The sequence below is a fragment of the Cygnus olor genome, chromosome 1 (assembly GCF_009769625.2).
Source record: "Cygnus olor isolate bCygOlo1 chromosome 1, bCygOlo1.pri.v2, whole genome shotgun sequence".
Taxonomy (NCBI): Eukaryota; Metazoa; Chordata; class Aves; order Anseriformes; family Anatidae; genus Cygnus; species Cygnus olor.
The window spans coordinates 68,830,683-68,842,776 of NC_049169.1; the positions used below are offsets into that span (position 1 = coordinate 68,830,683).

A 12,094-nucleotide genomic window follows, 5' to 3' on the forward strand; every position below is an offset into this window, starting at 1 on the left:
CTGAATGGGAAATCTCACATCTCAGGTTGATATCATGGATCTGTTTTTTAATATCTTTAAGAAAACTGGAAATTTACTAATAACTGTTAAATAAAAAAAAGAAAATATCAACTCATTTTAGAATTAAGCAACTTATCAGGACTCAGGAGACCTTCTCTTAAGTACTGGCACAAAATGAAGCTGGCCAAAAAAAATAAATTTTCTATTTTATTGTACTTTTCTGAAACATAGACAATAATACTAAGCAGGGGTGCTTTTGAAATTGAAGTTATGAAAATCACTTCAAAATATTAAAAAAAAAAAAAAGATTGTTATAAAAAATGTTGTTGTTTTTATTCTTATTTTTGTTGGGTTTATTGTTCTTATTTTTATTAATGCGTATGAAATCTTTGCTATCCAGAAAAACAAGTATCTTGACAAAGACTTAGTTCTGAAAACTATAATAAAATTTACCATTCCTTAAAAATCTTTATGTTCATAATTCTGATATTGCCAATGGAGCACTACAGTAAAATAAATTTAACAAGAATAAAACAACAGCAGCAACAAAAGCAGATTGCTCTTTAAAAACTATGCTTCTTATAAAATGGATTTTTTTTCATGTATAACCATTTGATTAATTACCAATGTATAGTTACTGACAGCGGTGGCAGTAAAATATCCTTCCAGATTGCTTTGAATTTTACATACTATTATACTGATGGGTAATTTCAGCACCAAAACTATTGATAATGCTCATAATTCTGAAAAAGCAAAGAAAACATGGCTGCACTGCTAAGAACAACTATATCAGACTGTTGACTTTCAAGTTCGACTGTTTCAAGTTTTACAAGTTCAATCAGACTTGTTCCATACAGGTCATTTCCTCAAATAATTATTCTCTTTACTTGCAATTGACCAACTCTCTTAAATTTCTATCAGAAAGTGAAGTAGGTGGAAAATAAAAGACAACAATGAAAAATAGTTTCAAGTTCTCATGAGATTGTCAAGGTTAGCAATTCTCCCAGTGCCATGCAAATTCAAAAATTGTGGGCACAACCCCCATGTTTACCAAGGATCGCGCTCACACTGCTTTTACCTTGGCAAGACAAGGCAGAGAACGAGACAACAGGATAAAATGAGAAAATCCTAGTGCTTTCCTGCTGCCCACCTGCCTATCAGCATGACATGTCCTAAAAGTTTGGGACTGTCCAGAGCTAGTTCTCCTCTTTCAAATCTGGACAGAATTTGCCAACCAATTTACAAAATTGTCACATAGAAATTACAGATATATATGTAACCATTTAGTTTCATTTCCTTAGGAAAACACCTTTACCAAACTTTTTGGGTAAAAAATGAGCTAAAAAGAAAATTCATACATCTTTTGAGTAATTACTAGAGCAGACCTGAAGACCATGAATCCTCAATATGTCAAAGACATAAATGTAGCCTTCATAGAAAACTCCTTAAATGTTGCTGTATTTTAAGTCCACATCCTTCCCCCAGGGTTAGAGTGCAATGGATGGATGGGACATCCAGGCATACCTCTTATATACTTCACAAGAGAGGTATGGTAGAATTGAATAAGAAAGTGTGCTGGAGCTATGTCAACTTGAAGCTGGAACAGATCAGACATCTCCATTTTGTTGTTCTGGCAACAGGATTGTTAAGAAGTCACTCTAATGGCTCTGACCAGCATCAGACAGGCAGTGCTGGGCTCATTAGCTTGATCACAAAAGCAGCCACATAGGATGAAGCCAGAATATTTACATTTTCCTCCAGTGAGGCCTAGTTACAGAACAGTTGGTTACCAAGACTTACATATTTTTTATCACTCAACACTACTTTGGTGTGGTGAAGAGATGGTAGTAATGCAACCACTCAGTTATCTGTTTTACACAGAAACAAAAGAGCTGGATGTGGCAAATTATTTGCTGATTTTGCACACACCCTACTACCATACCAACATGAAATTCACTTCTTGAAACACTAATTTAAAAAAAAAAAAAAAAAAAAAAAAAAAAAAAAAAAAAAAAGGAGATAAGCAAATATAAGGCCCTTGTGTAACTGGCCTTCTAAATTTATTTAATTTCTAAATCTACATATTCCTCACCTTGAAAACATGTTTCACATGAGCAACATCAAAAGTGATATGCAGTTTTTCAAGCAGCTTCATTGTGCTGTCTAAATCAATCTTCCCATTCATGAACTCATCCTGAATGATGTTCAAAAACCATGTACAAGAGATCACATTAAGGAAACATCTGCCCCATGTCATTGTCTCTTAGTGGGGGGGGCAGGGTGAGAGGTTTAAATTTTTGAACCTAAAAAGCTTGCATATTTTTCTTCTCATACTCAAACCTCCTTTTTTTCTGATTTCTGATAGCAGGCCATGGGGTGTGCAGAAACACGTTTGTGCTCCACACCCAGAGACCCTGAGCGGCAAGAGTGACAGAAAAGAGCCAAAGAAAGTCACAGGAAGGGTACGCAGGAAAACGAAAGGTAGTCAGGGTGAAGAAAGGGCTGTAGTGAGAGAAAGGAAATGTGGGGAGGCCAAAGGGATCAAGCTGCCATAGGGGACAGTTGGAAGAGTGGTGTCCACAGCAAGCAGCAGTGCCTCAAGGGCACCTGGCACCCTGCCCACCCAACCGGCCTAACTGGCCCCAGCTGAACCTCCTCTGGTCCCATATGGGCTTAGGGTGGGCCTGGGCCTTGGGGCAGGCATGCGCAGAGGGAGGTTACATAATGGCAGCTGTCACAAGGAAGAGCAAGGAGAGGAGGAGGATATCTATTCTCCGCCATGGCAGCTCCACATTGCCTGCTCCAGTCTCTTCACTCCAGTGGCGTTGGCAGTGTTTGGTAGAACATCACTTCGGCTTGCTCCAGCTCCCAGCAGGCCCCTTTCCCCTCCCTCGCACCCCTCTGCCCCTGCTGGGGCCCCCAGCGCCCTCCCGGCGCTGTCCCCAAACTGAGCCCCCTGCTTGGGCTGGCCCTGGGTGCTGCTGTGAGGTCACAAACCGCGGGGCCCTGGAGCAGGGCCCTGCCCACCGCTGCTCCCCACACCCCGCCATCTTGTGGTTTTGCCCTCAGGCTCCCTGTGCCCCCTTCCCTCACCTGTGGTGCCCTGACCTTTGCTTGGCCAGGACTCCCAGCATGAGCGTGAAGCAGGGTGAGCCGGAGAAGGTGTCCCTCATTTGCAGACTGCTGCGCCAGTCCCCTCCTGGGGAGTTTGGGCAGGTTGTCCAAGACCTCTGTGCTCTGGTCAAAGATGATGAACTGGTGAGGCAGGAGGCTACCCACGCTGGTGCCCATCACAACAAGAAAAACTTCACCCCTGTCCAAGTAAATGGGAGCATTGTGCTATTGACCCACTATAATGATTTAGGGGGAAACCGCTTCTTTTACCCCCAAGACAAATTCTCTTTTGAGTTTGACCACTTGAGTGGGATAACCAGCAAAACCTATTTGCACAGTGTGATGTTAGATGAGGAGGAGCTGTGGAGAGGAGCCCTCCACAAGGGATTGAACACCTATGTGAACTGCCACTTTCCAGCAGGGAACTGCTGCGTGTTCAAAAAATCCCTGGGCAAAAGGCAGATGTTTGTGGCCTGCATTGAGGCTCATGAGTACCAGCCCTTAAAACACTGGAACAGCCTTTGGAAGTCTGACTGGACTTTTGCCCTGACTCCAATTATGACTCGAGTTACAGGGGTATTTCTTCTCCAGTTACACTACTTCGAAGATGCTAACCTCCATGTTACCATCAGAAAGTCTGTAAGCGAGTCTCTGCATGTGATAGACCGAAATCAGTTTGTCTCAGATTTTGTGAAGTTCATGAAAACTGAAGACGACAAGATTCATACTGCTATTCTGCAAAACATTCAGGCCTTGTCAGAGGATATGTGGAGGAAAGATCTGCGAAGGAAACTCCCTATTACTCGTACTTTTATGAACTGGAATGAGCTGTTGAAAAATTATCATCGAAAGACCAATGTCTCCAATAAAGTACCTGCACAATTACCGAATTGATACAGTGGCATAAATAAATAGAGAAAGACAAAACAGGATTGTTATGTAGTTGATCTATTTCTAGATCGCTCAGGAGTGCAGAAGCTGTCATCAGTCAATTACCACTTTGAAAATCATTCGCTGTTTTTTTTGTTGCCTTTTTTTTTTTTTTTTTTTTTTTAACTTTCCTGTACTTTTTAACTGCTTCTAGAGGTACTAGCAATGGTCACTGTCAAAGGCAGTACACTGCTACAGGTGAGCCAGCAAGAAAACTGTTACTGTCCCTTGTAATTTTCTTCAATATTGTATGTACTTAACCTCATACTATTTGTAGCATCTCTTATAAGGAAATTGGTAAGGTAGGCTGGCAAAGATGTGGAGGTGCTATTACTAGATTTTTTTAGTGATATTGAAGCCCAGGAAATTCAGCCTTCAAGCTTTGCTTGTGCATACCTCTCTGTATGCACGAGACATCCCTAATAAAGTCACGTGAACAAAGAGAGATCAGTACATAGGAGGAATAAATTTCTTGTAGCTAGCACAGAAAATACGGGACTGAATTAGGGATGTGTGCTGGGTGTCGCCTATCAGTCATCACACAATAAAGAAAGCAATGCTACTTCTCCCAGTTTTCAAGCAAGTTTTCAAGTGTTTATTACAAATTGCAAAGGAGTGTGATCCACTGCCATTTTTTCTAGTATGAAACAGTAAAATACATCCATGTATTGCTACTATGGTGGTATTCAGACAACCAGTTAATTCTGTTCTGCAAAAGCGGCTATAAAGATATAAAAGTTTTTACCTAGAAAAGTTAGAGCTGTAGTAAAAAAAAAAAACAATGGGGGGGGGGGAGGGGGGGTTGAGGGGAGGAGGGGCAGGGCAGAGTAAGAAGGACAGCGTGGAAAGTGCAGGAGAGGACCAGAAACTGTATGGGACCCTTCAGCATTATGCAGATGTATCGGGGCTATCTCCTCAACAGTTACTTCAGATGACAAAAGTGGCAACAGCACATAAGAGAGAACTTCAAAATCAGCAGCAAAGCTAAGTATACCGGGCATTTATGTTACACCAGCTAGTTTATTATATTTTGTGTGTGAATATAATGAGTTTCACAACCACATATTCTAGCAGTATTTTGTCTTATTTTCAAGCTCTGACAGTGATACTTTGCTAACATGTTTATTTCAATAAATTGCCTACTGCTTGCTGTTGTCTGTAAACATACCTTTCAATTAGTTCTATTAGAAACAAAGTTTGATTTGAAGCAGTATTGTAAACACTCAACTTTCTAAAAATATTGAAGTGAATATTTAAGCAATGTTCTTACAAATATTGTTGTTTTTAATGTAAGCATAAGATTTTGCTTTTGCTCATAACAGCTAGTGGCAATTATGTTATCATGTGGGTTGAGCATGCTCATTTGTAAATACTGATTAGTGGCATTATAGCTTCAGTGCTGACGGGCCATGATTGTTTTCATTTTCTTTGTTTTAACATGTGGTAAAAACTATGCATTATTATGTTATGGTTTGGGGGATAAGCAACATACTATGCAAACGCTATCTTCAGCTTCTTTGATATGAAATGAAGATTTTGCATCTGTACTCATACCTGATTTAGGAGGTTCCTTATTGTACACATCAGGATATGATAATTAATTACCCAGAAAAAAAAAATAACAAAAAGGTATCTAATATAAAAACTATCATTCTACATAATTCTGTATTGATGATAAAGTCATATGCTCAATTTTTATTTATAAGCTTACTCATTTATAAAGCCTTATGGCAGAAGAAGAGGTTGTAGTGTTGCTAATATTTGAATGTAACTGAAAAAAATAGAAGTTGCATTTATTTATACACTAATTTTCTTCAGATTTCCATTGACTAGAGTACATTTTTCATCTGATTGTTTATCTTTATGGTCATTCAAAACAAAGATCCTGGGAGTTTATGCTAATTCTTTTGCAGAAAGGCACTCATCATGCAGGGTTTCCTTCCCGCAAGCAAAAAGCAGACAGCTGCCCTTGTAACAATGTCCCTTGACAATACCTCTTCCAGATGCCCATTTGTTAGAGAATCTGCACCATGTACTTGAAGAGGGAGAAGGATAGAGCATGGAGACCATTCCCTGTGTTCCTTTGATTCTTCACAGAAAGCTACATTACCTATAGGTCATTCTCTCTTCACCCCACAGCTGCTACTGAGATCCATCCAACATCAATCCAGCTCTTTTAATGTCCATGTTGCTTCTAGAGACTATTCAATGAGCAAACAGCTGTCTTTACATGGTATTTATTTGAATATGTGATTATTTCTTTATTGAAAATTAGAGTAATTTTATTAAAAATATTATACAACCCAGGGCTGCTATAAAGAAGATGGCCTGTTGTTAGTGTAGTTCATGTATGCAGTACAGAACAAGAGACGAATTTTTGACATAAATTTAAGTGCAAACAGAAATGGGGACATAGCACTAGAAATTCTGGATTGTGAAGAAAGCACTTTTATTTAAATGCAAATAATGAGCATATACTAACAAAGAGGAAACATGGAAAAAACTAAATAAATAAAGGACTTTCAGATAGATATTCGGTTTCAACGTCTATTCCACCATGTCAATCCCTTGTCAGATGCAAGCCTATGATATTTTGCGATACACTGTTCCGTAGAATTAAATTATTTCTTTAGAATGCAATTTCCATAGGGCAAAACTGTAGCAAAGAGTGCAAGAATAAAAACATTTAATAGTGAAGGATGGGCTAGTTTTCCTGTCTTCCCTATCAGTCTACCTTTTCTGAACTTTCCATTTTCCCTCAGTTTCCTTTCCAACTAAAAGAGGCAATCTATGACATCAAAATTTGCAACAAAAGCTGCTCAGAGTGTCAGTTTGGGCAGAGTAAAGGTTCTGATGTGGCTGAAAATGCAAGCCTATGAAATGAATCCAGAAAAGATAATTGCAATACAGGCTTTGTCAGTTTTCCCTCTACGTTCTTCAAAATGGTCCTTTTTATTCTTTGGCTAAGTTTAAACATGGGGAGGAATAAATATTATGAGAAGAAAGCTAATGTGTATAACTCCATTGAAAAATTTACTGAACTTCTTTGTATATGCTTTTGTGTCTGAGTATGTTTGAGATCCAGTTGCAGCTTCTCACGCTTTTGCTCCTATTGGATTTTGTTGTTGTTTTTGTAAAAAGAATACATTCCAGCTGACATTGTCTTTATTCGTAAAATCTCCCTCCTTTTCTGTCTGCTGCTAAGAAAACCATTCACAATCATATACTACCTGTGAATCCTTTTTATTGGCATCAGTACTCTGTTTTGTGCTTGTTGGTTTGTTTTTTAGGAAAAAAGGTAGACTGATAGGGATTGACTTAGAAAAAAAAATTAATTGTCAAACTGTAACTTACTACAACTTTCTATTTGCTGCCAGGAGTATAGAATATCCAGAATTGGAGTAATATCTACCTATTTACAAGCATAACTGCCTACCACTAAAAATTTGTTTTGTGCCTGCAAAAATAGATTATCAGCAGGTATCTTTCTGTAATGTACTGCTTTCTCCTTCAGCTTATCTCTGTTTGTTACTGAGTGGCCATGGTTATTTCTGTCAAAGGAGATAATCACCTATTCTATCAGTTCAGAACATTTACACAATGAGATGCAATTTTCTTTCAAAATAAAATGTGAATTTTATTTAAACTTTACATGCTTGCAGTCTCATTGGAATCATAAAGTTGGTACAAATGTACCTGAGCCAAATTGGCTCAAGTTTTTGATTTCTGAAAAACATTGAGCATCTACCATTAATTGTTGCTGCAAAGAAAATTATCATTTTTATTACACCAGTAACATTAGAGCTTAGCTGGGACTTCATTATCGGCTTCCAGCTGCATTAAAATTGGAAGAAAATCAACACTTAATATTAGTATTTGGATTGAATATTTAATGTTCCCATTATAAAGTTTGCTTCATGTTTTGCTGGAAATGCAGCAGGTGGAGAACATATAAAAATGAGGACGCTTAGCAAATCAAGTTTCATCATTTCATTTTCAAATAGTTGTGTTGAATTAAAAGCAACATTCTTTCTATTTTTGGAATAGCTAGAAAAATCTTGAACAGGCACTAAAGATTCATGTTATGTGTTGGCACTGGGGCTGCAGAAAACAAGGTCTAACAATACTCTTTGTATGGATCACTGGAAGAAATTCATGTTTTTTCCCTTGCTGTCTCTAAAAATGGCATTAATTGTTTCTTTGCCTCATTCACAGAATGAATGTGACCATATTGAAAAAAGAAAAAAAGAAAAAAGAAAAGAAAAAAAAACCAGCTACTTATATGTTCTCCAGGATGTAGTCTGTATGCAAAACTCCACTGTATTCCCTACTCCCTGATATCAAGTTGTGAAGGAAAAGCATAGTTATTAGATGATTTTGAAACAGAGAAAATAAAAGTGAAAGAAACACAACGAATGTTGCCAAGTGTCTCCCTCTCTCTCTTACTGACTTCAAATAGTCAACACATTAATGTTCCATTTAGAGTAAGACTAATTCAAGGACTGTTTTCTTTTCTACGGTAAGAATGGTTTAATATGTTCAACAAATATGAAAAAGCATATTTATTATATTCCAAGTGCAAGTTTTTTCCCAAGTCTGTAAAGTCTGTATGTCAGTATGCCACTGTTACACAAATAGTGGATTTTATAATTAATTTATAGCAAGATTTGGAGTTCTTAAATGTGTAGAATGCTTTCAAAATATCAGTGTTTCAAAAATGAAGTGTTATTCATAGCATAATATCTTGCAGTTTTCCACAGTTAAAAGAAGTATTTGTCCTAGTAAGCCTTTGGAATTGCAGCCATACTAAATTGAAGGAGTAAGAGACCCAATAAAAATAAAAACAGATGGCCCATATTATATCTAGCAATTTATATAGCACATTATTTTTTAATGGAACAGGAACTACCATACATCCTTAAATTCATACCCAGAAAAATCCTGGGATTGTGGGATCTTAGTAACAGGACCTGTTCTGTTTTGTTTTATTTTATTTTGTTTTAGTATTATCATTCATAAAGCGCATTTGGACCACTGTCTTTCCTTCCATAACTTTTGGGCAAGTCACACGGATCTAGATTCCTAGAGATTTCACAGCTGGTATATGTGATTCTTTCTGTGCTCAGGAAAGCTAACAGCTCTTCCTGATCTTGTTTATGCCCCATAAGAATGTATTAAAGTGACAAATAAATAATACGATAGTTGGCTTTTAATATCTAATGCAGGAAGTAATTTCATTAAATGTGATATATGTGCAATGTAACCACGATCACAAATGAAGCTCATCCATAGTCAATGCAAGATTGCTTCACAAAAGGAGAAAGCATTAAGGAACAGGAGATTTTCAGATGATTAGATGATCTTTAAGGTCCCTTCCAACCCAAACCACATGATTCTATGATTTTTCTGTCCTGATTGACTGAAACTTAGAATTATGAACCTGCATCCTCGAGCAAACGGCTGTGTTCTTGTGTATGACATCCCTCTACCAGTAAAGCTTCACAATCTGCCTACACAGACCACAGATCAGTGCACCAGCCCTTGCAAGCCTACAGCTACTTAGGTATGCTCATCTCAAGCTTCACTGGCTGCAGGGAGCTCATGTTTCAGGTAGCAACAAGCCTTGGGGGCAGACTGGTGGTAAAGCAAGGGATCAGAAGCCCCTTATTTATTCACACCTTGTTTATTCTTAGACGCATATTCTTTATTCTTAAACACAAAAAATGTAGAAGCCTCAGGAAAACAAGATCTTGAGTACAGTGCTGCTTATGTAATTTCACTGTTATCTGACTTCTGTCCATACGTGACAGCTCTTCCTTTTTTATTTTTTTTTCTTTTTACTTCTCAAACTTTACTCCATACTTTGTTTACCTGTGTGCCACAAGGCGCAGAAAAGATTTAGATTCTAGTGTCACAACCTCTTTGAGTTTCAAATATAACCAGCTAAGGCAAATTTGTAAGAGACAAAAATGGAGCAGAGACCAAAACAAGAAGCTCCAGTCTTCCTAGGAATGTGAATGTGTAGAAAACCTGCTTGAATGTTTGCCTGCTTCACTTGAATGCCTTTTAGAGCTCAGGCCAATCAGGCCTTCTGAGGAGAATATCATGCCTCTTTTCTTCTCAGATATCCACAGCCATTTTCGCACAAATGGTTACTTTTCTGAAGGGCAAAGATGGCTTCTGTCTTCTTCCCCTTTCTTCCTTCCCTCCTTCTATCACAACATCCAGGCAGGTGGAGAGAAAGGGATTCTGGCCACTCGTTTCATCTCTCAGTGTGGAAAAGAAATAAAATTCCAGTCCAGACATCATCCCTGACCACTGAAAGGAAGAGGGGATTTTTTTTCAGGCTCTTCTTGCCTGCAAGATGGAGAAGCAATCCCTGTCTAAAAGAAAGAGTAAGGCATATCAGTAAGTCAGAAGGGAGTGAGGAAGGAGATGCAGAAGTGACATAAAACTGTGTAGGGAGTGGAAAGCTGGAACGAAATTATCTATGCAATGGTGATGGTACTACAGTTTGAGAACAAAATGAATTGTATCAGCCAAATATTGGGCTGATACAATATTCAGAGCTGCTACTTCATTCAGAGGGGCAAAATCTTTCTCCACAAACCTGTGAAGAGGGACAGCCCCGGTTATCATAGAAATATATTTGCAATATGTATGGAGAGTTCAATTAACAAAGGTTCCAGTTTTGAATTATTTTAATTCTCTTTTTATGTGATGTGGGAAGTATTGGTGTTTTCCACAGAAAATCCTTTAAGGTCAGTTTATGATTCTAGGAGTAAATCATTACATTTTGATTCCTCTCAGGGGGTTTCTTATAACTTCTGAGATGTCGTCCCAGCCTCCCGAGCAGCTGGGACTACAGGCGTGCGCCACCGCGCCCATTGAGGAATTAGACTTTTACTGAAAGGCATTGTGCAGGCCATATTAAGGCCTATATGCACAAAGAAGATGAAAATTTGAGTTTGTATTCATGGCTAGAGACTGTCCCAGTGGCACATTCTGACATCAGTCCTCCAGTCATTCTGCCTGGGCACATGGTGGGCTCCTCATTTGCTATGGTTCATCTTTTTGCCCACAAGCCCACATTTCTTTCCCTTGACTACAAAAATCCATGTGTAGTTTCAGGTTCTGTGCTGACAGAAGGTTGGGACAGAGCTGCAGAATGCACCCAGATCTGGAAATTCACTGACTGATATCCTCAAAGAGTTAAGAAAAGCATTTATTCACTGTTCAAGACACTTCTCATTGAGTGGACAGCTCAACAGCTAAGCCTTCCAGAGAACAGCTTCAGTAGAAAGCACTGTGTTTCAGTAAATGCCTTTAGTTTCAGACAGAAATATTTTTTATCTGGAATGAGACATTCAAAAGGAAACTGAAGTTGTATGAAATATTAGAGATTTATAGGATTGTTTGTTTTTCACTTGCACTGAAGATACAATTAAGAGAATGTCCTCTGAGAAGATCACCACTCCAAGTCAGACTCAGAGACTTAGAAACAGAAACTCTTGTATATGCCTTTAACTGCTGTTTTGTCCTGTATGTAACATGAAGTAATTAGGACTCCACTGATCTTGAAGAAAGTGCCACAGACAACTTACCTTTAAAAATGGATATATTGCAAGTCAGTTTCCTTACAGCATTCTTTCTTGCTTTATAGTATTCAACAGGTAAGAAAAAGCTTTTATTTTTTTCTTTGTAATGCATATGAGATCATATCTTTTTCAAATCCCTGTGATTATGGAATTACTCATTTCTAAGCAAAACATTTTTGCCAGTTCACTGAAGATAATATTAATTTTACTTAAGAACTGTATTTCATACAAGACTTCCCATTTGCAACTTACTTTTAATTATATCCTCATTAGAGACAGATATGAGAAGCAGTTTATTTCAAGCATTTATTATTCATTGTTATATTGTTAATGAGTTAATGCCTGAAGTGCATCTGCACTAAAAAGTCACCTTCTTGTTCATCAGTTTTGCATGTGCGTAATATAAATGTGATTCCTTAAGGTATATAGATTCAATACTGTTGCGTTCCATA

General features: G+C 38.0%; 2 protein-coding genes across 5 annotated transcripts in view; one reads left to right on the forward strand and one right to left on the reverse strand.

Annotated features, from left to right (window-relative positions):
* The window catches only part of PLCZ1 (phospholipase C zeta 1), a 51,155-nt gene extending 48,199 nt beyond the window's left edge, over window positions 1-2,956 (reverse strand). For 3 of the 4 annotated variants that reach the window (XM_040564050.1, XM_040564027.1, XM_040564044.1), the window contains exons 1-2: window positions 2,722-2,956; window positions 2,093-2,194 (exon numbers count right to left, since the gene is read on the reverse strand). In XM_040564050.1, coding sequence (XP_040419984.1) covers window positions 2,093-2,194; window positions 2,722-2,781 — 162 coding nt within the window. In that variant the 5' untranslated portion in view covers window positions 2,782-2,956. Of the gene's footprint in view, window positions 1-2,092; window positions 2,217-2,721 lie in introns of all 4 variants that reach the window. The other variant, XM_040564036.1, reaches the window with a different exon arrangement.
* Window positions 2,957-3,000: 44 nt separating this feature from the next.
* On the forward strand, window positions 3,001-4,113 carry CAPZA3 (capping actin protein of muscle Z-line subunit alpha 3). Its single transcript, XM_040564061.1, has one exon. The coding sequence runs from the start codon at window positions 3,133-3,135 to the stop codon at window positions 4,006-4,008; it is 876 nt and encodes a 291-aa protein (XP_040419995.1). The 5' UTR covers window positions 3,001-3,132; the 3' UTR covers window positions 4,009-4,113.
* Window positions 4,114-12,094: the final 7,981 nt, after the last annotated feature.

Bases quoted from the DNA above. Each gene is read 5' to 3' on its own strand.
- CAPZA3 (XM_040564061.1), top strand. From the start codon at position 3,133: ATGAGCGTGAAGCAGGGTGAGCCGGAGAAGGTGTCCCTCATTTGCAGA.